At 28.5% G+C, this 27,206-nt stretch overlaps 1 protein-coding gene and 1 long non-coding RNA gene across 2 annotated transcripts; both read left to right on the forward strand.

Annotated features, from left to right (window-relative positions):
• The first annotated feature begins 4,380 nt into the window (after window positions 1-4,380).
• LOC119612210 (chitinase-like protein Idgf4) lies at window positions 4,381-13,334 on the forward strand. The gene is made up of 3 exons (XM_037967942.1): window positions 4,381-4,671; window positions 11,970-12,530; window positions 12,598-13,334. Exons 1-3 carry the CDS (start codon window positions 4,554-4,556, stop codon window positions 13,245-13,247), a joined length of 1,329 nt encoding a protein of 442 aa, XP_037823870.1. The 5' UTR covers window positions 4,381-4,553; the 3' UTR covers window positions 13,248-13,334.
• LOC119612212 lies at window positions 9,335-10,082 on the forward strand. The gene is made up of 2 exons (XR_005232115.1): window positions 9,335-9,822; window positions 9,887-10,082. It is a non-coding gene; the product is annotated as an uncharacterized LOC119612212 (long non-coding RNA).
• Window positions 13,335-27,206: the final 13,872 nt, after the last annotated feature.

A 27,206-nucleotide genomic window follows, 5' to 3' on the forward strand; every position in this document is an offset into this window, starting at 1 on the left:
GTTAGAGCAATTATGTTTTTCAAAACTATCTATATAAACTATAGACTCAATTACTTTAAATAAGCGATATATTCAATGTATGAGTCATTTGCATCATGTGTTTTTAAATAAGTCATTAATATTTTATTACTCTTTTTAATTCGCAAAATTACTAATTTTCCTATAATACTAAATGATTTATTTACAAAAAGCGTTTTTTGTCGATGTTTATTATAGAGTTTTTGTCGAAATTTCATTTAAATAAAAATTTGCTAATTTGTTTTTTTTTATACATATAAATCAATTGTTATTTAAATAATAATTAATGTTTTTTAGAAAAATTTGGCATGAGTAAAAGTAAATATTTATTAAACTAAATAGGCCACATATATTAAAGTAAATTCACAGCAAATAAATAATATGAAACATAATGAAGGACAAATGCAAATAAGGTACCCTAAAGGGATTGAGTTTAAATTAGATTTATTTATGGACCCCAAAGGGTTTTTTAAATAATTCATTGTTATTGTTTTTTATTTATAAAATGACCTTAAATATGTAATACAATAGAAAAAAAAATAAATAAAATTAGAATGAGTAAATTTATTTTACAATATGTAATTGTACAAGAAATGATAATTAAACTATTTAAAGACTAAGGTAATTTTTACAAGAATTCAATTATATTCGAGTCAATATAAACGAAAATGGTAATAATATTATTTTGATTTTATAAACCTAATGCTCCACTGTATATTGTTACAAACCCTAGTTTTATCTTCTCCAGCAATCTGGAGACACAAACAACACGTTTAAAAAAATACAACAAAAATCACTTAAATAAATCATGTCATCTCTAACTGGGTTATTAAAAAAGTCTCAAACTTAAGCTTATGCCAAGGAAACGTCATACACTAAAAAGCCTAACCCAAAAAAATGCTCTTCATAAAAAATATTATTTATAATAAAAATAAAATAATTTTGTTAAACTGAAATGACAATTAACAACGCAAAACTCCCTAATTATACCCTACATTAACGTAGTGGGGAGAATATACTAGGTTTGTGCTGAAGTGTGTAACGTACCGTAATAATAGTTTTATAGAATTCAAAGTTGTTTTGGCCCCAAGCAAACAAAAAAATAAACAAGTAAAAATTTATAGTCGACATGGCCGATCATATGATACCCTACACCAATGGTTATGTTAAAAATGTTGATTATATTTTTAATAATAAAGTATTTAATTACATTTTTACCTTAATTCAGAAATATTTTAACAATTTGTTGACAAAAAAGAGATTTTCTAAATAAGGGGCTATATGGGGCAGAGGGTTAATATGGTCATATCCTTATAAATTTTCGTAGAGGGATTTATGTCTACGTTAGTTATATATACAGAATATCATCATGATATTAGTGTTATAAGTGAATTTTGACCATCAAGTCATTTTGAGAAGAAGACTTTGAATGGGGGATAGGGTCAAAAGAGGCCCGATCGTTACGAAAATCAGCAGTATCTTTAAGACTTATATAAAAGAAAGTTTTGCCGATTTTTTAAGTTATACAAGAACATATAAAATATATATGAACTGTAAAGCCCTATTCGAGAAGTACGATTCTATGGGGGCTATACGAAATAATGGACCGATTTTAACAATTTTCAATAGGTTTCGTCCTTGGGTCAAAAGAAGAGTATGTGCCAAATTTCATTTTTCGTAAATTGCGAACTATAGAATGAAATTGCAAACTGTAGAGTGCGCACAAGGTTTATATGGACACACAGACGGACGGACGGATGGACGGACATAGCTAAATTGACTCAGAAAGTGATTCTGAGTCGATTGGTATACTTTAAGGTAGGACCAATATTTTTGCGTGCTACAAACATCAGCACAAACGCATAATACCCTCACCACTATTGTGGTGCAGGGTATTCAAATAAGTCTTTCAAATTTCTTAAGAATCGGATATAACTTTACTTTAAATAACTTTTTTTTGTATAAAAATCAGCCTTACTTCCGAAAATCACTTCGACTTAAATAAATCTTTTAAAAAACTCACTCTTAAATACTTTGTTCGACTCCCAGTTACTAACATTTCGATTTGTCTTTTCAGATGTTTTTTTTTTTTTAATTTATGCATTATAATTAATTTTTTTAAACTAAGTACTCGCAGTTGTCAGTTTTACAAATAAGAGCAGCGACCAATTGATGACCTATAGCATACATTGATAAGAAATTAATTTTACTTTTATTTATTTAAATTATATATACACAGCAAAAAGTACAATAACTACAATTATTACTGAACAAAAGAGATTAAAAAAAAAACTTTTTGAAAAAAGAAAAATCCACTGTTTACAAAACTAAAATCAAAAGAAACAAAAGAACTAAAGAATAGAGATAATATTCTATATTACATTAAAATCAATCTAAGCTTGAAACATAAATAAATTATTATTCTTTACAGTTACAATTAAGGCGACAAGATGCAGGCGAAAAAATTAAGATATACATGTGTCGGTATGTGATAGAAATCGAAAGTTTATTACATACCACAACGTATAAAGATGTTTATCGTTTATTTTAGGTATATTACACACATTTTCCATTCAAGACTCTATATTTTCTCAGGAAATCTCCCAACCTTGACGCTTTTTTATAATTTGCAAGCAAGTTTATTAGTTCGACCCATGAAAAAGAACATATTTCTTTGGTTAGCCTTATATTGTTTAATCGTCCAATCGGATAACAAGAATTTTTACCACTTTTTTTAATTTTTACAAAAATTTTGATTATTTTTTAAATAATAAAGCATTTAATTTGATTTTTACCTTAATTCCGGTATATTTTTACTTATTGTTGACAAAAAAGAGATTTTCTACAAGAGGGCTCATATGGGGGGAGGGTAAATATGGGATTTTCCTTATTAATGTTGGTGGAGGAATTTACGTCTACATCAAAGTTATTTATGTAGAATTTCATCGTATTATTAGTGTTTATAAGTGAATTTTGACCTTCAAGTGATTTTCGGAAGGGGAGTTTGTATGGAGGATACGCCAATGTTACTCTTGGGTGAAATCTGAATTTACTCGCCATTAGGAAGCAATACCAGGTCTCAGACAGACAAAACGTTTCATTACACTGTCAAAGGGAAAATCCCAAAAGCTGCTAGCACTGATACCATCAATTCTTTCTTGGCAACTCTTCAACGAATCTATGCAGATTCTGTGGCTTACAAGTGGAAATCTCAGAACATATCTTATGTAACTGCCCAACATTAGGGTCTTTGCAGAGCTAAGATCTTGGGTGCTGCCTTACTAACCCCGAAAGACATCATCAACCTCTCACCTACTAAACCAATAGTTACCTTCATGCGTGAAATAAAACTTGTATGGTGAACCAACGGGCTGCACAAAAGATCCAATCAATTCAATTCAATGGGAGATAGGGTCAAATAAGGCGCGGCCATTACAAAAAACTTCTATAAAACTAAATTTTGCCGATTTTTGTGCATACTGGAACATTTAACATAATTATGAGCTTAAAAGCCCTATTCAGGGGGTATGGTTGTTTAAGATGAGAGTGGAACCAATAATTTTGTGTATTACACAAATCAGCACAATTATATAATACTTTTATAATTAATTTCGAAAGGTGTTCCCATATTGAAGTTAATTTCGAATGGTGTTCCCATATTGAATGCACCGACTTCTACAGAATTTGTATTAGTGAATTTTATCTTCCAAAAGGTATTTTTTGTGAATTTTTATCTTAAGTCCATTCATTTTTGAAAGATTTATTTACAGTAAATTGATTTTTTTCCAAGAGGGTGTTAGGGTCAATTATGAATCTAGATTTTCTAGGGAGATTTTAGTTCTTATAAAACTTGTTTGTTGAGATTTCGATGTGTTACACTCGGGAATGATAAAATAAATATTTGTTGATGCTAGATAAGTAAAATTTTTTGTTTTTCAAAAAAATTACCGATTTTTACAACAAACATATCTGGCACCCTTGATACGCAATAACAACAAATAAAAACATTGTTTTAAGAGTAAATACAATAATAAAGAGTAAATATACATAATAACAGAAATATTAAAAAAAAAAAAAAAAACATAAACAAAAAACAACAATAAAAAATACAAACGTTATCTTTTAGAAAATAAAATCAAGATTATTACTCATTATTGTTATTGTATTATAGTTGTTGTTATATTTTAAGCCGCATTTCAGTTTCAATTTTAAATATTTTTTTTTTTTTTTTTTTGTAAATTATACACAAACACGGGTTTAATGCTAAAAAAAATTGTGTGATTTTTGTTTTCTTACTTTTGTTGTTACTTAATTTATTTTTATTTTTTAAATTTTGTTGTTATTTTACTTTTCATATTTCTTTGCATTTCTAGACTTCACAGAGACTTTACTTAAGACGTTGTTTTGATCGTTGGCTTTAGTTATTGTTTAAGTCTCGGTGCGTACAGATCGCGACTATATAAAGTTAGTTGGTTGTGAAAAATAAAAAAACTTAAATAAATTTTAAATTAATTGTTATTTAATTGAAAATCAAAATGAAATTTTTGATTTTATTGTGTGCCCTAGTGGGTGCCATAACAATTCAACAGACCTCGGCTGTGGGTAACACACATTTGGTCTGCTATTATGATGGCAGTTCATTCATTCGAGAAGGTAAAATAATGGTTTGTTTGGTTTTATTTTTTTTGAAATTAGAATAAAACTACTCGTTTACTCGTTTATTATTAAATTTAATTGCAAAACAAGGTTTTTTGCATATTAAATTGATTGGAATTCATTGTTTAACAAACAACAAGTGAAGGATTATATTTATTTTTGGATTGAGTTTAAAAATACAAAACAATTTGGTTAATTTATGGTGACGTGTTCATTGAAATTATTCTAGAATCATTTCATTTCAAATTTCAGTTTAATTTTATATTAAAATAAATGTGTTTCGCTCCCTCTGTACCAGGAAGATGTTAAAAAGGTTATCATTTGTCTTGTGTTTGCAGTGAGAGTAAAAACAAATAATACAAAAATACTTATAATCATCGTACGCTTTAAAACTTGGTACTTTTTTTAATTTCTGTTTTAAATTCCAAGAAATTATTTGTTTGTTTTTTTTTTCGGTGTGTGTTTATTTTGCATATGTTAATTTAATTATCAAATTGTGTTGTCGATTGTGTTTTAAGAGCAAACTATAAAAATAATATTTATTTATTTTTGTATTTAAGAAATAATATTTTAAAACAAAATACTAGTTTTTTTTAAACTTTAAGCCGGTTGTAAGGGCAAAACTTGTTTAGAAACAGATGATCGACTATACTTGATTGCTGATTATTTGGGTCATATAATCTAGGAAACATTAAATGAAAGAAAATGATTAATTATTGAAATTCCGGGAATATTGAAAATTATTAAATTTTTCATTTAGCAGTTTATGATAACATAGGTCAACAAATTTTTAACACAGAGTCCAAGATATACTTTCTTTACGGATTGAGCAGCACTGAATCCAAGTCTGGCTTCAGAATTTACATCAAGTTTTCCAGATATCGTGTATCGATAAAGTTTGTTAAAAACCCCGCTTTTGGCCATATTTGAGACGCTATAATAGCGCGAAGAAACCTTAATTTATAAAATTTGTTGTGTTGTCTAAAAGTCAAATCTATGGACTTTAAAATAAAGTTTTAAGCTCTGTTATATTTTCTTCCTATTTGAGATATCTTTACCTAAAGCTTGGAACAACCGTAAATTTACAAAAAATTTATTTTTTACTTCATTTCGCCTATATCGTATGAAAACTTATACATGTGTCAAAATTTGTTATAATTTTTCAATAAAAATACTTTTTAAATTGTTAGGGCTAGGTTGATAGGAGAATGTGTCTACATCAAATACACCAAGGCCACTATCGGGCCAGTTGTGCGCACCTTTTCTTGGAAAATTTTTGTTGGTAAAAACAAAAACCTTATATAGTATTCACTAGATGTATTATCGTCCGATGTTCAGAAACTCAGTTTCCTGGACGTAATTCCTAAGAATTTTCCAATCAGTGTTCGTGAAGGAATAATATCACTTTCAAGATATTTCGGCGAAAGCCTGACAATGGCAAAGAAAGTGCACGTCCAATTTTGTATACGTAGATGCCCATAATCCTGTGTATCCACTCAGAATACATACCATCATACTAACCTCAAACTTGTTCATTTTGAGGAGGCTTCTCGTCCTGCTCTCATTAGGACCACCCCATAGGATCTTTGTGGTTCTACCCACGCTTTTATTATTCCAGGAGGCCTTATGGGTTTCTCTCACCCATAATTTTAATTCTGCCCTCGTTGCGTCAAAGGGTTTTGCGTTCGTCAGGTTAACTACCTCGAGTTCCCTTCCCTTTAAAGCTATTACAATCGTTCTTTCATTGCCGACTACTCCCGAGTGGCTTCTTCCCATATGATGTCAACATTACCTCTGGGAAAGTATTCGGTTAGAGCTTTCTTACAATCCAATACGGTCTTAGATTTAATTCTATCACCTGATATCGCCCTAATTACCTTCTGGCTGTCGGTAAATATGTTAAGCCCTGTGGGCACCATATTTATACTAATCCAATTTACGCATTCCGTTATTGCTCGGACTTCTGCCTGGAAGCTAGTGTTGTGATTAGATAAAGGGTGATATATTTCTATAAAAACCCAGGCCAACTTAGTCCCCCTAACTTAGCCATCCGTGTAGCAACGAATTCCTACTGGTATTTGCTCTAAAGTTCCGCTTGACCAAGACATTCTATCTGAGACAAAAACAGTTCCCAGGGTGACAATTTCAAACAAAAATCATTTGTTTCTACAACAAAATACAACAAGTTCAGTTTAGAATTAGTTGTGATTATAATATAATTTTTCATCAAAATATTTTGCTCACATTGAAAACATGAGGACTTTAGAGGGAAGAAATTGTATATAAGTTTTGAAAATTTCATAAAATGTTTAAAACTTGTTTTATTCGGCTCCTAAAATTAATTTTTACAATTTTTAAAAAATTTAACAAAAATTAAAAACACAATACCATGGTTTTTTAGTACTTGAAATATTCGCAGGATTCTGAAAAATACATAATGTTAATTGATTTAACTAATAATTTCATAACATTATACTTTACTCTATATGGTTTTGAGTTTAATATTTGACCAATTGTTACTTTAGCTATAGTTCCAGTTATACAATCTCCAGTATGAGTAACATGATCACAATTGACATTTGTCTTTCTATAGGCAATATTCGTAAATTGTTTGCCAGCATTTATACCAGAATTACTTTTTATCGTTTGCACTTGAACTATTGCAAACGTTATCAATAGTAATGATAAATTTAATTTTAACATTTTAATAAATAAATAATATTAAATAATCTGTTTAACTACAACTTAGATCGCTTAATGATTTAATTATTTAAAGCTCAATATCTTTTATTATACATATAGATGGACTCTCATACCTATGACCAATCGTTTGTGACGTCTTTATATACACATGCATAAGTATCAGTTAATAACGTTAAAATAATGGTGGTTTTTCGAATTAAAAAATCGTTTTTATTTTTATATATCTAAATAAATTTTTTTTAAATAAGTTATGAAGGAAGAGCTTTATAGGGAAATCAAAGTTTGTAACTTAAACCTTAATTTATTATTAGTCCTAAAAGAGCTATTTCATAGCCGGCAATCGATTGGACATGTCGAAGCTATGGGGAATTTTTTATTCTTGTTTATAAGATTAAACACCTTTTTAATCTTCAACCAATTTTAAGAAGAAAATATATAGAAACTATAGCCTAAGCTGACAGTCAAAGTTAAATATTTACGCACGTACTTTTAATAATACTTAGACTAGACTATAGACTAGACTATAGACTAGACTATAGACTAGACTATAGACTAGACTATAGACTAGACTATAGACTAGACTATAGACTAGACTATAGACTAGACTATAGACTAGACTATAGACTAGACTATAGACTAGACTATAGACTAGACTATAGACTAGAGACTATAGACTAGACTATAGACTAGACTATAGACTACTAGACTATAGACTAGACTATAGGCTAGACTATAGGCTAGACTATAGCTAGACTATAGACTAGACTATAGACTAGACTATAGACTAGACTATAGACTAGACTATAGACTAGACTATAGACTAGACTATAGACTAGACTATAGACTAGACTATAGACTAGACTATAGAATAGACTATAGACTAGACTATAGACTAGACTATAGACTAGACTATAGACTAGACTATAGACTAGACTATAGACTAGACTATAGACTAGACTATAGACTAGACTATAGACTAGACTATAGACTAGACTATAGACTAGACTATAGACTAGACTATAGACTAGACTATAGACTTGACTATAGACTAGACTATAGACTAGACTATAGGCTAGACTATAGGCTAGACTATAGGCTAGACTATAGACTAGACTATAGACTAGACTATAGACTAGACTATAGACTAGACTATAGACTAGACTATAGACTAGACTATAGACTAGACTATAGACTAGACTATAGACTAGACTATAGACTAGACTATAGACTAGACTATAGAATAGACTATAGACTAGACTATAGACTAGACTATAGAATAGACTATAGACTAGACTATAGACTAGACTATAGACTAGACTATAGACTAGACTATAGACTAGACTATAGACTAGACTATAGACTAGACTATAGACTAGACTATAGACTAGACTATAGACTAGACTATAGACTAGACTATAGACTAGACTATAGACTAGACTATAGACTAGACTATAGACTAGACTATAGACTAGACTATAGACTAGACTATAGACTAGACTATAGACTAGACTATAGACTAGACTATAGACTAGACCATAGACTAGACTATAGACTAGACTATAGACTAGACTATAGACTAGACTATAGACTAGACTATAGACTAGACTATAGACTAGACTATAGACTAGACTATAGACTAGACTATAGACTAGACTATAGACTAGACTATAGACTAGACTATAGACTAGACTATAGACTAGACTATAGACTAGACTATAGACTAGACTATAGACTAGACTATAGACTAGACTATAGACTAGACTATAGACTAGACTATAGACTAGACTATAGACTAGACTATAGACTAGACTATAGACTAGACTATAGACTAGACTATAGACTAGACTATAGACTAGACTATAGACTAGACTATAGACTAGACTATAGACTAGACTATAGACTAGACTATAGACTAGACTATAGACTAGACTATACTATACACTAGACTAACTAAGTCTTTTATACGTTATTCGGAAAACATCAGCAAATCTCAATAACGCCAGTCATTGACCGACCAAATGATCGGAATTTCTTCTTATAAGTAAATCAATTAAAAATCCAACTGTTTAGTGGTCAGTCGTAAAAATGAGTCATATGATCACATATAAAAAGACATTTATCATTTGATAGCTTTAATCAAAAACACTATAGTAGTTGTAGCTAAACGGTCAAAGGAATAAATTATATTTTACAAGAACGACGGAGATTTACAAATCATTTATTATAAAATGTTTACAAATAATTTTATATTAATACTGGTAACATTAATATTGGTTTTGTATCAAATAGTGCATTCAATTGTCGGTGTAAAACTCATAGAACCTGTTATTAAATATATACCACCAAATTGTGAAAATTTAGATCATAATGGAAAATGTGTATTAGAAGCTACGAAACAGCATTTTGATATCACTAGTCTAAATCCGTATAGGGGGTAAAAACTAGGTAAGTTATTGTGTTAAATGAAAGATTTATTTAAATTTTAATTTCAATTTAATTATTTTGTTAGGTGAGCTGAGTTATCATCAACAATTTTAAAGTATTCTAAAAATAAAGTTACGATATAGAAGAACTATCACGATTAAATAATTTTATTTTAATTTTATTTAAACATGTGTAAATAAAGCAATTGCATTATTGTTTCAAGGCAGAACATTTTAAAATTTATACAACAATTTAAAATAAAAAAACTTGATTGACATTTATTTCCGTATTTTTTGTAAAATTGAAATTGTGTTCACACTTATAAAACTGAACGCGTTGTTTGTTTCCGATTATATGATATATAATTTCTTTTTTATCAAGTTCGGATTTCTGAAGTAGGATTTTGCATCTTTTTAGCATTTCTGATCAACGCAATTTGTTTCTTTCAAAAATGAAACAAAAATCGACATAACAAAACAAATTTGGTATATTTTTTAATTTCCCTAATATAAATGCTTTTTTTAATAAATACATATTAATTTCTGTTGTGAATACTAATTTATAAGTTAATCTGTTTCAATTAAATATAGCAGACAATTTATAATTTAACATGTACTGTACGTTTAATCTACACTAATCACTGCAAAGTATGACATAATATTGTTGACAGTAGTTCTACTACTATATAGCTTTCTACATATTATTAAGAACAAACTAATTTCAACTGAACCCATTATCAGTCCGTATGTCTGTCCATTAAGCTTTATATTAGTTCTACTTCCATGAATTTCAAACTTGTTTGCGGTTTTTTTTTCTCACTTTTAAATAGAATTGTTTAATTTTACACAATTGTGATCTTATGATCGCATTTGTAATTATTATCTACTACTTTACATTCTAAATGTGTTTCATAGTACACTTACTTGACTTTTTTCGAGAACGTGTTATGAATTTTATTTTCAATTTAAAATTACTGACAAATTTGTATTTTGATGATTGATATGAGTGTATTGAAACAATTAAATTATGACTAATATTTTGTGCTTAAATTGAATATTGATTTTGTTTTGGTAATTTTTTTAAACTTTTTGCTATTTTTTTTAGCAAAATTAAATGCAATTAGATTGTGATTGTATTGCAATCAATTAAGTTTAAAATGTATTATTTAGGTATATTTATAGTTTCCGTATAGTGGTTAGAATAAAATAGTTGTGAATAATTTGAAAAGTGGTTGTGGAACGATAATAGTTTCAGTACATTGATAGATAGATAGATAGATAGATATAGATAGATAGATAGATAGATAGATAGATAGATAGATAGATAGATAGATAGATAGATAGATAGATAGATAGATAGATAGATAGATAGATAGATAGATAGATAGATAGATAGATAGATAGATAGATAGATAGATAGATAGATAGATAGATAGATAGATAGATAGATAGATAGATAGATAGATAGATAGATAGATAGATAGATAGATAGATAGATAGATAGATAGATAGATAGATAGATAGATAGATAGATAGATAGATAGATAGATAGATAGATAGATAGATAGATAGATAGATAGATAGATAGATAGATAGATAGATAGATAGATAGATAGATAGATAGATAGATAGATAGATAGATAGATAGATAGATAGATAGATAGATAGATAGATAGATAGATAGATAGATAGATAGATAGATAGATAGATAGATAGATAGATAGATAGATAGATAGATAGATAGATAGATAGATAGATAGATAGATAGATAGATAGATAGATAGATAGATAGATAGATAGATAGATAGATAAAATAGTTTTAAGAAATATGTTTTTCTCCATCGTAGATATCCGTAAATAATGGAAATTTCAAATATATGTATCTCCATATTTTCGACAGTTCGATGATGAATCAATCGTTCAACTTTTTTATTTTAAATTAAGAAAAAAATTTTGTGCATAATAAATAAAAGTTTTTCACACTTATTTAAATTATAATTTTGGGTCATTCAAGTTAAGTGTCCAATTAAGGTTTTAAAAAGTATATGTGAATTTTCTCAGATTTTAAATAACACACTTAATTTGTTTACAACATATATTAAATGACGTCAACTGCTGTTATTTGATTTATAATTAACAACTTTTTACTTTTTTTTTAAATATTTCTAGGTCTTGCTAAGCTAACTCTAGTCGATTTGGAACCCGCTTTACAATTCTGTACCCACTTGGTTTATGGTTACGCCAGCATTAACCCCACCTCCAACAAATTGGTGGCCAAAAATGAGAAACTTGATTTGGATGTTGGTACCGGTTTGTATCGTACCATTACCGGTTTGAAGAAGAAATACCCCAGCTTGAAGGTATTATTGAGTGTTGGTGGTGATAAGGATGAGGTTGATAAGGATGACAACAAATACTTGACTCTCTTGGAATCCAGCAATGCTCGTATTCCCTTCATCAACAGTGCTCATTCTTTGGTTAAGACTTATGGTTTTGATGGTCTCGATATTGCCTGGCAATTCCCCAAGAACAAACCCAAGAAGGTGCACAACAGTGTGGGTAAATTCTGGAAGGGCTTTAAGAAAATCTTTACCGGTGATCATGTTGTTGATGAGAAGGCTGAGGAACATAAGGAACAATTTACTGCTTTGATCAGAGAATTGAAGAATGCTTTGCGTCCCGATGGCTACTTGTTGGGTGTTTCCGTATTGCCTAATGTTAACTCTTCATGTAAGTTTGATATTTTTGATGCACATTAAAATCTATTTATATTTTAATAATTATTAATTTTTTTTAGTGTTCTATGATGTTCCCGCCATTGTCAACAATTTGGATTATGTCAACCTTATGGCCTATGATTTCCAAACTCCTGATCGCAATCCCGAGGTGGCTGATTACCCTGCCCCTATTTATGAATTGAATGAACGTAATCCCGAATTCAATGTCAACTATCAAGTGCAATACTGGTTGAACAATCATTGCCCTGCCACCAAGATCAATGTTGGTATTGCCGCTTATGGCCGTGCCTGGAAAATGACTAAGGACTCCGGTCTTACCGGTTTGCCACCAGTACCCGATACCGATAAGGCTGCCCCCGCTGGTATACAAACCCAAATTGAAGGCCTTTTAAGCTGGCCTGAGGTCTGTGCTAAATTGCCCAACCCTGCCAACCAACACTTGAAGGGAGCTGATGCTCCTCTACGTAAAGTAGGTGATCCTACTAAACGTTTTGGCAACTATGCTTACCGTTCCGCCGATGACAATAACGAAAATGGCATGTGGGTCGGCTATGAAGATCCCGATACTGCTGCCAACAAGGCTGCTTATGTTAAAACCAAGGGCTTGGGCGGTGTTGCTTTGGTCGATTTGTCTTTTGATGATTTCCGTGGTGCCTGCACTGGTGATAAATATCCCATTCTACGTGCCATCAAATACAAATTGCAATAAGTTATTATCCTTGTTTTGTTTTAAGAAAAGTGAAGTTGTTTTTTAAATGTATTTTTTTTCCAATAAATTTAACAAAAAGAAAAAATCCTTGAAGAATCTTAACAAATCTTAAACAGCTTTAAAGTAAAGACTTCATTCACATACGGCATTATTAACTCCACAGAAATTGAGGTCCACCAACAAATGACTTCATGCTCATTTGTTACGAGTGAGAATAGAATTGAAGAAAAGGGAAGTATGATAAAATCATGAAATAAATAGTTTCCAAAGCACCACAAAGACATGCATGCCTAAAGGATTCCATGGACAAACACACATGTACAAATAATTATGTATGTATATGCACAACATCCGTTGCAGTGTCACATTGAGGTCACTTAGCAATTGTTTTATGGGTGACAAGACTTTCGTATGAAACAACTGGTAACTGATGATTCTACTCCCACACTCTAACACACACACACACATGCACTTACAATTTTGTTATGTGTATGTTTGTGATGCGGTTGCACTGATGACTCTATACTTTTTGAATTTTATTTTCATTGCCTAGATTATACACGATTCTTTGATTTTTAAGAGTCTTTTTGTTTTTTTTTTTGTCCTTCTTCTGTCCACATTTTGTTTTCTTCCTGTTTGGTATGATTTCAAAATTGCCAAAGCAACCACATGTTGGCATGCATGCATACATGTGACTTCCAGTCTATTACTAAACGAATAAGAGAGTTGTGTGGCAGAACGAAAAAAACTACACATTCATAGATTCTTTTTTCATTATCTCCCTTGGCCACCCAGAAAAATGAATTGTAATGAAGTTGGTCATGGAAACATGGTAAACATTTTATACTCCTTTTTTTGCAAATCGTAGGCATAACAATATTACATGAATCCTAAATTTTCTCTACTCCTCAGTCTCGCCAAACAAATGTACGCACAAAAATACACACAAACATGAAGTAGCCACTGGCATTTAATGGCAATCATGCCATCCATACTTTCATTTCCCAGGCTAGTCAGTTTTTGGAACAGGAGTTAAAAGGAGTTAAGTTATTTTATTATAGATTTAAAATCTATTTCAAAAAAGTGTTCAAAATCATTGAATATCGGAAGGCCCTACAGTCGCTATACACTATTTATAGCTTTTAATGGAATTTTGATAGAATGACCACTCAGATCGGCTAAGGACCGATCACGACGAAATTCTTTTAAACACTGCCCTATTCAGTGCGTATCAACAACAACATTATTATCCTGACAATTTTTAGTATGAATGTTTGATTGTATGCAATTTTCCATACATACACGCATTTATTGTTTGTCATCATCATTAACAATGAATGAATGACATTCTCATTGTCATCCTTTATCAACCAGCTTCCCACCCACATTACTAACATCATGATAGTGTGAAACACTGATAACTTAAGTGATAATGATATGGGATAATAATCCAACTGATGATGATGATGACGATGGTGAGCTGTTGTTTTGGTTAATAATGATCTTAAATTTTGTTAAACAGTACGCATAAAGTCCATTATTTAAACTTTGCATAAATAATAGTCAACTAAGTGGTCTTCATCCTTTATATTCAAAAGTTGCAAAGAATGAACTGCAGCTGAATAAAAGCCGTGACGGCTCATATTTGAAGTTTAAAATTTCAACTATGCATTATTTGACATAGATAAATATTACAAATTATGTATGTGTTCATGTGCGTAATAATAAGTATGCAGATTTAGTTAAAAGTCTAACAGGGAGTTACAGCAGGCGATGACATTTAGAGGCGGGATAATTTTCGATCTATTGAAAGTTTAAGTTAAATATTTTATATGCAAAACATTTTTGATAAATTTTGTTTTTATAAAAAATAAAATACATAACATTTTCGATAAATTTAGTTTTTATCAGAAATTTTAGATACATTTTGTTTTTATAGAAAATTTTCGATAAATTTTCTTTTTATAAAAAATTTTCGATAAATTTTATTTTTATATAAAATTCACGATAAATTTAATTTTTACATAAAATTCACGATAAATTTTATTTTTATATAAAATTACGATAAATTTTATTTTTGTAGAGAATTCGTGATTAATTTTCTTTTTATAGAAAATTTTCAATAAATTTCCTTTTTATAAAAAATTTTGTTTTTAAAGAAAATTTTCGATAAATTTTCTTTTTATATAAAATTCGGGATAAATTTTCTTTTTCTAGTTAATTTTCGATAAATTTTCTTCTTATAGAAAATTTTCGATAAATTTTCTTCTTATAGAAAATTTTCGATATATTTTCTTCTTATAGAAAATTTTCTATGAATTTTCTTTTGGTAGATAATTTTAAATAAACTTTCTTTTTTAAAGAAAATTTTCGATAAATTTTATTCCTTTTTATAGAAAATTCATGATAAATTTTCTTTTTTATAGAAAATTTCAATAAATTTTCTTTTTTATAAAAAATTTACGATAAATTTTCTTTTTTATAGAAAATTTACGATAAATTTTCTTTTATGTAGAAAATTCACGATAAATTTTTTTTCTTTAAATAGAAAATTCACAATAAATATTATTTTTATAGAAAATTTTCGGTAAATTTTCTTCTAATAGAAAATTATCGAAAATTTCGGTAAATTTTCTTCTAATAGAAAATTATCGAAAATTTCGGTAAATTTTCTTCTTATAGAAAATTATCGAAAATTTCGGTAAATTTTCTTCTTATAGAAAATTATCGAAAATTTTGGTAAATTTTCTTTTTATAGAAAATTTTCGATTAGTTTTCTTTTTATAGTTTTATAGTTAATTTTCGATAAATTATTCTTATAGAAAATATCGAAAATTTTCACTAAATTTTTTTCTTATAGAAAATTTTCGATAAATTTTTTCTTATAGAAAATTTTCGATAAATTTTTTTCTTAAGAAAATTTTCGATAAATTTTTTTCTTAAGAAAATTTTCGATAAATTTTTTTCTTAAGAAAATTTTCGATAAATTTTTTTCTTAAGAAAATTTTCGATACATTTTTTTCTTATAGAAAATTTTCGATAAATTTTTTTCTTAAGAAAATTTTCGATAAATTTTTTTCTTATAGAAAATTTTCGATAAATTTTCTTTTTATAGTTAATTTTCGATAAATTTTCTTTTTATAATTAATTTTCGATAAATATAAATTGATAAATATAAATTTTCGATAAATTTTCATTTTATAGTTAATTTTCGATACATTTTCTTTTTATAGTTAATTTTCGATAAATTTTCTTGTTATTGAAAATTTTCGAAAAATTTCGATAATTTTTCTTTTTATAGAGAAATATCGATAATTTTTCTTTTTATAGAGAATTTCGATAATTTTTCTTTTTATAAAGAAAATTCTCCACTTTCAATACATTCTCTTTTTTAATGAAAATATTCTATAAGTTTTCTTTTTTAAAGAAAACTTTCGATAAATTTTATTTTTAAAAAAATATTTTAAAGAATACATTCAATTATTTTTAATTTACGAAAAACTACGAAACACTGATATATCATAGCATTTTGTGTAGAAAATTGATTCTAAAAGTTTTCTTTAAAAAAGGTTTTCAATAGCAAACTGATCTGTTGAAAGATTTTATGTAGAAAATTATCTTTCAAAAAGTTTTCTATAGAAAAGTTATCAACAGAAGAGCGTTCGAAAACTAATACTTGAAAGTTTTCTATAGAAAATTTATCCGCCGAAAAGTTTTTTAAGTTATCTTTAAAATATTGATCTATCGAAAACGTTTCTTTACAAGAGAATTCTGTCGAAAATTTTTCTACAAAAAATTAAAATTGATCTGTCTAGAAGTTCTATAACAAACTATTGAAATGTTTTTTTATAGAATAATGTCCAAGACTTCTAGAAATAGAAAAATCTGCCCAAGTGTTTTTGCAAAATTTTCTGTTCATAGAATTTTTTTCAACATATTGAATTAAATAACATTTCTTAACGAAATTCCTGATTAGTAAATAAATACACACTCTCGCACTTTATGTATAAATCTTTAATACATTGGCGTTAATTTAACTGTTCTGTCATTTGTTTTGGTTGCCAGTCATGTGATGGAGTGTCCTTTTCGTGTCTATAACTGAGCATTTGTCTGCTTTAGTATGTTCATAAACTATATGCAACTAAGCAAATGTGCATGTGTGTGTGTGGGGAGGGGTGTAGGGTTCTATGTAGATGCAACACTTAATCTGCACACGCCTTCATTATGTTGCCATTTGTACAGCTTGTCGCTTTGTTTTTGATGGGAGATAAAGAATGACTTTGTCGTTTTCATTTCTGTTGTTGTTGTTGTCGTTGTTATTTGCTGTTGCGTTCATTATTTTTGTTAGCTGGGTGTTGTTGTTACGTTGCTGTTACGTATGAATGTGTGTTGCAAGCAGGGGTAGAGTAAATATCCTTTCCAATCCCGCCAACAAAAACAAATTTCTGTTATTTGTAATGTTATATAAAAGGATTTGTTACATGTCATTACAGCCACATATAAGCCGGGAAGAGAATGCGTGTGTATGTTGGCGTTGCACATGTTTATGTAAGTAACCATTGTTGCGTAAATGTGTGCGTTTTTCTGTGAACTATAATTTACTGGAAATGGTGGCATTGTACTCAAATCTAAATATAATTTCATTTGTACAAACATTTAAGGTTTGAATGGTTGATGATGATCAACCAGTTAATATTGTTGCATGAACTTTAGGTTGTGTGTGTGTAAGAATGATTATTGTGATTTAATTCATAAACATTAATTATTATTTATCCAATATATCAATTGTCACTAGGAGTGGTTAATTAAAGGTAATCCAAATTAAACATATAGAAATTTAAACTTCAATATTTTACCATTGCAACAAAATTTAAAGAGAATGAAGTTCAATTGGAACAAGCAGCAAAAGATATAATATGAAAAACACAAAAATACTAGTTATAAATTCACAAAAAATTCCCAAAAAAAGCAAACAAACAAAAATCGACTCGGTGCAATGATGTCAACATAAATTCAACTGGAATAAAACAAAAGCTGCAAAAATAAATAATAACTCAACACGTGCAACAACATGTAACAACACAGTAAGACAAAAACAAAGCAACAGCAACTACAACAGTAGAACAATGGCAACATGCCACTTCAATAACAAAAACTCCTTTGGGAAACTAAAGTTGTATGGATATGGGTACAAATACAAAATAAGAAAGGAAAAACTATGAAAAATAAAAATGCCAGTATAAAATATGAAAACTAAATAACATACACATGCTTGAACAAATACACAATCACACTAACACACATACATACATGCATATGTATGTATATCTAGTTTACAATACAAATTTAAAACATAAAACCGTAACGAAAAATATGAAAAATTACACTCTGAAAAGAAGGAAACAGTGAAAAAAACGAAAGAATCAACAACAAAATTGAAACAGGAACGAGAGCAGCAGCAAAATAATATCATAAATAAAATGACAAGTTGAAATCAACACAACAATTTGTAAATATTTGGGAATGCAATGCACGTTGCAAGCAAAAAAAAAAAAAAACGAACTGATACAACTTCAACAGCAACAAACAATTATTTTAGCAAAAAATTGCACAAGTGGAGTTATTTCCTTCAACTCCTGCCATAGTATGTCTGTCTGTCTATCAAGCTACAAATATTTGCTGCAGAAAAAAAAATTGTAACATTCTTACCGCCACCATTGCTAGTTGAGTTACCTTTAACTTTAACTGCAATGGTTAGTAATTTTAAAGAAGACTTCAAGTAAGTTTCCCCATAAAAAATTTTTTTCTTTTCATATTTTTCATACATATGATGAGAAAAATGTTTATGTTTAAATAAATAAGAATATTTTGTACATCACGTAGCAACGTCTTTTAATAAAAATTCATAAATACATAGAAACGTTTTAAAAGAAGTTTCACTTTGTATTTTCTCTTTAATTAAACATTATTAATATGTCAAATTGAAAGCAGTAAACTGATCGTCTTAAAGTTTTAAGTAAAAAGTAAACACTTTCTATAGAAAACTGGCCATGAAAAGGTTTCACTGATCTTATCATGGAAAAATATTTTCTTTAGAAAACGTATCTACCGGAAAGAATTCTCTATAAAACTGAACTAATCAATTAAAAAGTTTTCTAAAAAGCTGATCATTCGCAAAGTTTTCTATAGAATCGATCTATCGAAAAGTTTTCTAAATCAAACCGATCTATCGAAAAGTTTTCTAAAGAAAACTGATCTTTCGCAAAGCTTTCTATAGAATATTGATCTATTGAAAAGTTTTCTAAAGCAAACCGATCTATCGAAATGTTTTCTAAAGATCTCATATATAAAAAAAATTCCATAGAAAACTGATCTTTCGCAAAGTTTTCCGTAGAAAACTGATCTATAGAAAAGTTTTATAAAGAAAGCTGATCTATCGAAAAGTTTTCGAAAGCAAACCTTTTTAATTAAACATTATTAATATGTCAAATTGAAAGCAGTAAACTGATCGTCTTAAAGTTTTAAGTAAAAAGTAAACACTTTGTATAGAAAACTGATCATGAAAAGGTTTCACTGATCTGATCATGGAAAAATATTCTCTTTAGAAAACTGATCTACCGGAGAGAATTCTCTATAAAACTGAACTAATCAATTAAAAAGTTTTCTAAAGAAAATAATCTCTCAAAAAGTTTTCTAAAAAGCTGATAATTCGCAAAGTTTTCTATAGAATCGATCTATCGAAAAGTTTTCTAAATCAAACCGATCTATCGAAAAGTTTTCTAAAGAAAACTGATCTATCGAAACGTTTTCTATAGAAAACTGATCTTTCGCAAAGCTTTCTATAGAATATTGATCTATCGAAAAGTTTCTTAAAGAAAACTGATCTATCAAAAAGTTTTCTAAAGAAAACTGATTTATCGAAAAGTTTTCAACAGAAAACTGATCTATCGAAAAGTTTTCAACAGAAAACTGATCCATCAAAACTGATCTATCGAAAAGTGTTCTATAGAAAACTGATCTATAGAAAAGTTTTCTATAGAAAATTGATCTATCGAAAAGTTTTCTATAGAAAATTGATCTATCGAAAAGTTTTATAAAGCAGACTGATCTATCGAAAAGTTTTCTATAGAAACTATCTATCGGAAAAGTTTTCTATAGAAAACTGACCTATCAAAAAAGTTTTCTATAGAAAACTGATATATCGAAAAATGTTTCTATAGCAAACTGATTTATCAAAAAAGTTTTCTATAGAAAACTGATCTAACGAAAAAGCTTTCTATAGAAAACTGATCTATCGCAAAGTTTTCTATAAACAGTCATCTATCGCAAAATTGTCTGTAGAAAACTGATCTATCGCAAAGTTTTCTGTAGAAAACTAATCTATCGAAAAGTTTTCTATAGAAAACTGATCTGTCGCAATGTCGCAGAAAACTGATCTATCGCAAAGTTTTATATAGAAAACATATCTATCGAAAAGTTTTCTACATAAAACTGATCTATAGAAAAGTTTTTATAGAAAGCTGATCTATAGAAAACTGATCTATCGCAAAGTTTTCTATAGAAAACTAATCTATCGGAAAGTTTTTATAGAAAACTGATCTATCGAAAAGTTTTTTATAGAAAGCTGATCTATTGAAAACTGATCTATCGCAAAGTTTTCTATAGAAAACTGATCTAACGGAAAGTTTTCTATAGAAAACTGATCTAACGGAAAGTTTTCTATAGAAAACTGATCTATCGAAAAGTTTTTTATAGAAAGCTGATCTATAGAAAACTGATCATTCGCAAAGTTTTCTAAAGAAAACTGATTTATCGAAAAGTTTTCTATAGAAAACTGATCTATCGCAAAGTTTTCTATAATAAACAGATCTATCGTAAACTTTTCTAAAGAAAACTGATCTACCGAAAAAAAGTTTTCTATTGAAAACTGTTCAAATGGAAAACTTTCTACTATTATCTTTTCAAAAAAAATCTGAATTCCAAACTAGACTTGAAAAATATATATTTTTTGTTAATTTTTTTTAAATTAACATTTATTTCTTCATTTCAAATTTATTACAATTTCTTTAATGTTAGCAAAACTAAAATGAAATGTTAATAATACACACAAAGATTTCCTAAGCTTAACATCTGTTCTATGCCAATGCTAAATCCTGCAATTTTCTTTACTTTGTATAAATTTGTTTTCTTAAAATTTTTTTTTTTTTTTTTTTTTTGTTCTTCTCATTTCTTGTTTATATTTGTAGACTTCTTTAAAATAACCACAACCACTTTTTTCTGTACATTTTTACTACTTCTGGCTAGAAAACAAATCTTATTTATATTTTCTATATTTTTTCTTACTTTTGTTGTTATTGCTTATTTTTTGCTTATATTCTTTCAACTTAAGTTGAAGAGTAACATCCTGGACCTAAACAAATAAGTTATCAATCCCACAAAACATACAATGCAAATTCATCTTACTTGTTTAGTAAAATAAACTTTTGCTCTGGAACTTTTATCTTTATACCGCCCTCCTCCCTTAGTCAAGTGTTCGGAATTAAATGCATGCAGTGCAGCAACACAATCACACTAATCGACAAGGAGATTTTGTGTTATGTTGTTTGGTTTACAAGGATAGAAACAACAAACAGGATTTGCAGAATAACTTGCAAAGTTGTTTAGGTAAAGAACAGTGGTTTAAAGTTGTGATAAATTGGGCTATAAAATATTACTTTTTAAATAGAGGTATTTTAATTCGGTTTTTCATAATTCTGTCCCACTGTACTGCATTTATTTAGCATATTGCAAAAATCAGTTATACAAACTAAAATCGAAGTTAACATTCAATACTAACAAAAACACTTCACAAAACCCTTGTAGTGTTTATGGATAAAGTGCAAGGATAAAGCAGAACACACACACACATTTATGCCCAAATAACATTAGAGAAACAACTACCACAAAAACCAACAAGAAGACAATAGTTTGTGTAAGAACAATTAGTGATGGAGGAGGCATATTTGCAAGCACACTACTTTCTGCCTTCAACAAATATTAAATTAAGATCTCACAATTTTCGATCGAGAAAAACAATTTTATGCATAAAAGTTGTGTAAAACTGATCCTTAAGAAATGATTTAAAGAAATATGATCGAAAAAGTTTTCTATAAAAAAAAGAGAAAAAGTTTTTTATAGAGAAAAACTCCTATGAACGGAATTGACCAAGAAAACGATTTCTATAGAAAATTTCCAGAAAAAAGCTGATCAAGTAAAATTAGAAATTTAGGAAATTGCCGGAAAAAATGTTTCTTCAGAAAAGCCACATTTTTTTATAGAAAATCGAAAACTGATCAAGATGTTTCTTATAGAAAATTGATCGAGTAATATTTTTAAAAAGAAAACCGATCGCTACACAAAACAGATCGAGAATATGTGCTCAATGGAAAACTGACCGAGAAAAGGTTTTCTATAAAAACTGATCTAGAAAAAGATTTCCATAGATAAAGATTTCTAAAGAAAACTTGTAGAGAAAAAGTTTTCTATAAAAAACTGATCGCGAAAAAGTTTTCTATAGGAAAATAATCGAAAAAAAGTATTTTTTAAAAAACTGATCGAGAAAAAAAATACCATAGAAAACTGATCGAACAACAAATGTTCCATGGAAAACTGATTAAGAAAAAGTTTTTATGGAAAACTGATCGAGAAAATGCTTTCTATAAAAACCTGATCTAGAAAAAGCTTTCTATATAATACTTATCGAGAAAATGTTTTTTCTGGAAAATTTTCTATAAAAAACACAAAACTGATCGATAATAGGTGTTCCATGGAAAACTGATCGAAAAAAAGTTTTCTATAAAAAACTGATCTAGAAAAAGATTTCCATAGATAATGATTTCTATAGAAAACTGATCGTGAAAAATGTTTCTATAGAAAACTGATCGCGAAAAAGATTTCTATAGGAAACTGATCAATAAAACGTTTTCTATAGAAAACTGATCGAGTAAAAGTTTTGTACTGATTGAGAAAAAGATTTCTAAGATAAACAGATCGAGGTAATGTTTGCTATCGAGAATAAGTGTTAAATGTAAAACTGATCAAGAAAAAGTTTTTCATGGAAAACTGATCGAGAAAATGCTTTCAATAAAAACCTGATCTAGAAAAAGCTGTCTATATAAAACTGATCGAGAAAATGTTTTTCTCCAGAAAATTTTCTATAAAAAGTTATCTAGAGGAAACTTTTTCTATAGAAAACTGATCCAGAAGTTTCTTATAGAATATTGATCGAGCAATAGTTTTAATAAGAAAACTTATCGAAGTGATGTTTGCTACACAAAACTGATCAATAATATGTGTTCCATGGAAAACTGATCGAGAAAAAGTTTTCTATACAAAAATGTTCTAGAAAAAGATTTCCATAGATAAAAATTTATATAGAAAACTGATCGTGAAAAATGTTTCTATAGAAAACTGATCGCGAAAAAGTTTTGTATAAAAACTGATTGAGAAAAAGATTTCTAAGATAAACAGATTGTGGTAATGTTTGCTATCGAAAATAAGTGTTAAATGGAAAACTGGTCAAGAAAAAGCCTTTCATTGAAAACTGATCGAGAAAATGCTTTCTATATAAAACGGATCGTGAAAATTTTTTCTACAGAAAATTTTCAATAAAAAATTATCTAGAAAATGCCTTCTATAGAAAATTGAACTGGTCAAGAAAAAGTCTTTCATTGAAAACTGATCGAGAAAATGCTTTCTATATAAAATGGATCGAGAAAATGTTTTTCTACAGAAAATTTTCAATAAAAAATGATCTAGAATGTACCTTCTATAGAAAATTGATCGAGGAAACTTTTTCTATAGAAAACTGATCATGAAAAAGTTTTATATAAATAACCGATAAAAAAAATGAAGAAAGAAAATTTGTATCTAAAACAAATTGGAAGTTTTCATCACAAAAAATATAGCGGAAAAGTATTCTATAGTTAACAGATCCAGTAGAAGTTAACTATAATTCATTTAGATAACTCATCGCAAACTCTGAGTTTCAAATTCAACAACAAATTTATTCTCCGCTCTAAACTTTAGAAAATACATTCAATAGCAACAAACTTTTCAATTGATGTAACCAACACAAAATGCATTAATAAACACAGAAATTTCTGGTTCACCAGCACACCCTTACCCACTCCCTCAAACATCGTCTCCCACTCACCACCAATCTATACTTAAGCAAGTAAAATGCACAGACAAATATACACGTAGTAGAGTACTTATAAAATATTGAATGGTTTGGTAAAATACTCGTACTCGAAAATGCTCAATACAAGAATACAATGCGTTATAGACAGATCTGTTTATCACTTCATAATTGGTTTTTGTAACGATTGCAGGCAAATGAAAAACAACAAAAAAATATGAATTAAAGGAGCAGGAGCAGCAGCAGCATACAATTTTCCAATTCTAGAGCATACGCACATACATACAAAAATGCAGCTGTATAAAGAATTGTTGAAAATTATTGCATGGATTTGCAATGAAAACAGCAGGAATAATCAAGAATTTAAAAAATAAAAATTTTTGAAATTGTCGAATAAAACAAGAGGTAGGATATTTTATAATTTTATGAAAAACGAAATTTACCACTAAAAGTTTATTTATATTTTTATTTTATCTAACTTTTTATACAAATTCTGATAACCAGAACTTGACTGAAAATTTTTGGTTATAAGTGTAAAAATTTACCTTTTGCCTCGACTCCTTTCATTTTAACCAAACTCTACAGTTTAAGTACCTTACCATAATAATAATAAATACTTCTTTCTCTGTATGCAGGAAAAATCTCTTCAAAATAATATTTCAATAGAAAATTTCTCAAAATGATAAAATGCAACCGAACAACTAAGAAACAAATAGTAGCAGATTGTTTAGAAACCATTGCTAAATTAGAGAAGCATAGAAAATCAAAAACAAAACTTCCGTATTTATTGCTTGAATTGTCTCATTCATACTTTTGAACAAACAAAAAAATATATATATAACAACTTTTAGTACTCTTCTCTGGCAAAAGTACACAAGTGCAGGAAAGAAGAATAAAATATATTACAAGGTTCTATGAATTTCAAATATGCTAGCAAAGAGTAATTTCTTTCAAAAATATTTTTTTATACTGATCTTTAAAAAATATTTCAACTGATGGTACTATTCTTTATATAACCGATCTTTACAAAACTGATGGTATATAGCTCATCGTAGTAAAGTTCTATATGAAAATAATCGTCGAAAAATTTTCTATAGTTAAATCTATCTATCTATATATACATATATATAAATCAATGTATGTTTGTTTATTTGTTTGTATCTTATAGGATGCTAAACCACTGAAACGATCTTCTTGAAATCTGTGTATGTTCCCCTATATCCGGAAGGAACTAAAGGCTACTTTTTATTATGAACATGCAAGTGGGAGGGGTGCCACGCCCACTTCTTCAAAAGTCGAATATCTCTTAACATGGTACAACTAGAGTTCTCAAATTTTTTATGGACAATTTTGACATGCATATGAAGGAGGAAAAATTGGAGGACTAGCAATAGGGGGCGTGGCACCCTCCATCTATATATATAAAAATGAGTGTGTGTTTGTATGTTTGTCTTTTTGTTTGTTTGTTTGGACTTTATAGATAGCTAAACGGCTGGACCGATTTTTCTGAAATTTTCACAGTGTCTTCCTGTATATCTGGAAGGAAATATAGGCTAGTTTTAACTTCAAAATTTCAAGTGGTCGACGTGCCACGCCTACATTCAAAATAAGTATTAAAAGCCGCATATCTCAGAAACTGCAAGAGTTGGAGTCTTTTGTATGGACAACTTCGACATCCTAAGAATATTTTTGGATACAATGGGCGGAATGGCTATAGTGGGCATGGCACCTTTCATGTGTTGGTACCTCCCATATGAAATAAGTAGAAAAAATCGTATGTCTGGATATTTTAGGTTAGCAAATCACACTGGGTATAGCTAGTGATCATATAAATGTTTTCTATAGGACACTGATCGTCGAAACGTTTCCTATAGATAATCGATCGTACAATTATTTTCTTTAAAAAATAATCATAAAAAACATAGAAAATTTTTTCATAAAAACTAATAGTTCAAAAGTTTTCTTGACATTTTGACATTATAAAACTAATCGTAAAAAGATTTTCTATTTAAAACTTTTCTACAATAGTGGAAATCGAACTAAAATTATCTGTAAAAAAACTGATCGTACCAAAGTTTTTCATAGAAAAGTATTTTATTGAAAACTGATCTTACAAAACTTTTCTATAAAAAGTTATCTAAAGTTATCTGTGAAAAACTGATCGTACCAAAGTTTTTCATGACAAAGTTTTCAATTAACAACTAATCTTACAAAAATTTTCTATATAAAACTGATCATTGACATTCTAAAGAAAACTGATCGTAGAAATGTATTATGTACAAAACTAATAGAAAAAAAGTTTTTCTATTCAAAACTTTTCTACGATAGTGCAAATCGAACTAAAGTTATCTCTTAAAAAATGATCGTACCAACGTTTTTCATAGAAAAGTATTCTATTGAAAACTGATATTATAAAAGTTTTCTGTAAAAAGTTGATCTTACAAAAGATTTCTTTAGAAAATTGATTTCACAAACATTTTCTATAGAAAACTGATCTTACAAAAGTTTTCAATTGAAAACTGATCTTACAAAAGTTTTCTGTGGAAAACTGATCCTACAAAAGTTTTCTATAGAAAACTAATCTTACAAAAGTTTTCTATAGAAAACTGATCTTACAAAAGTTTTCTATAGAAAACTGATCTTACAAAAGTTTTCTATAGAAAACTAATCTTACAAAAGTTTTCTATAGAAAACTGATCTTACAAAAGTTTTCTATAGAAAACTGATCTTACAAAAGTTTTCTATAGAAAACTGATCTTACAAAAGTTTTCTATAGAAAA

The sequence above is a fragment of the Lucilia sericata genome, unplaced genomic scaffold, assembly GCF_015586225.1.
Source record: "Lucilia sericata isolate MDLA Ls3-8-SP2 unplaced genomic scaffold, ASM1558622v1 Contig001627F_arrow, whole genome shotgun sequence".
In the NCBI taxonomy this organism is placed as follows: domain Eukaryota; kingdom Metazoa; phylum Arthropoda; class Insecta; order Diptera; family Calliphoridae; genus Lucilia; species Lucilia sericata.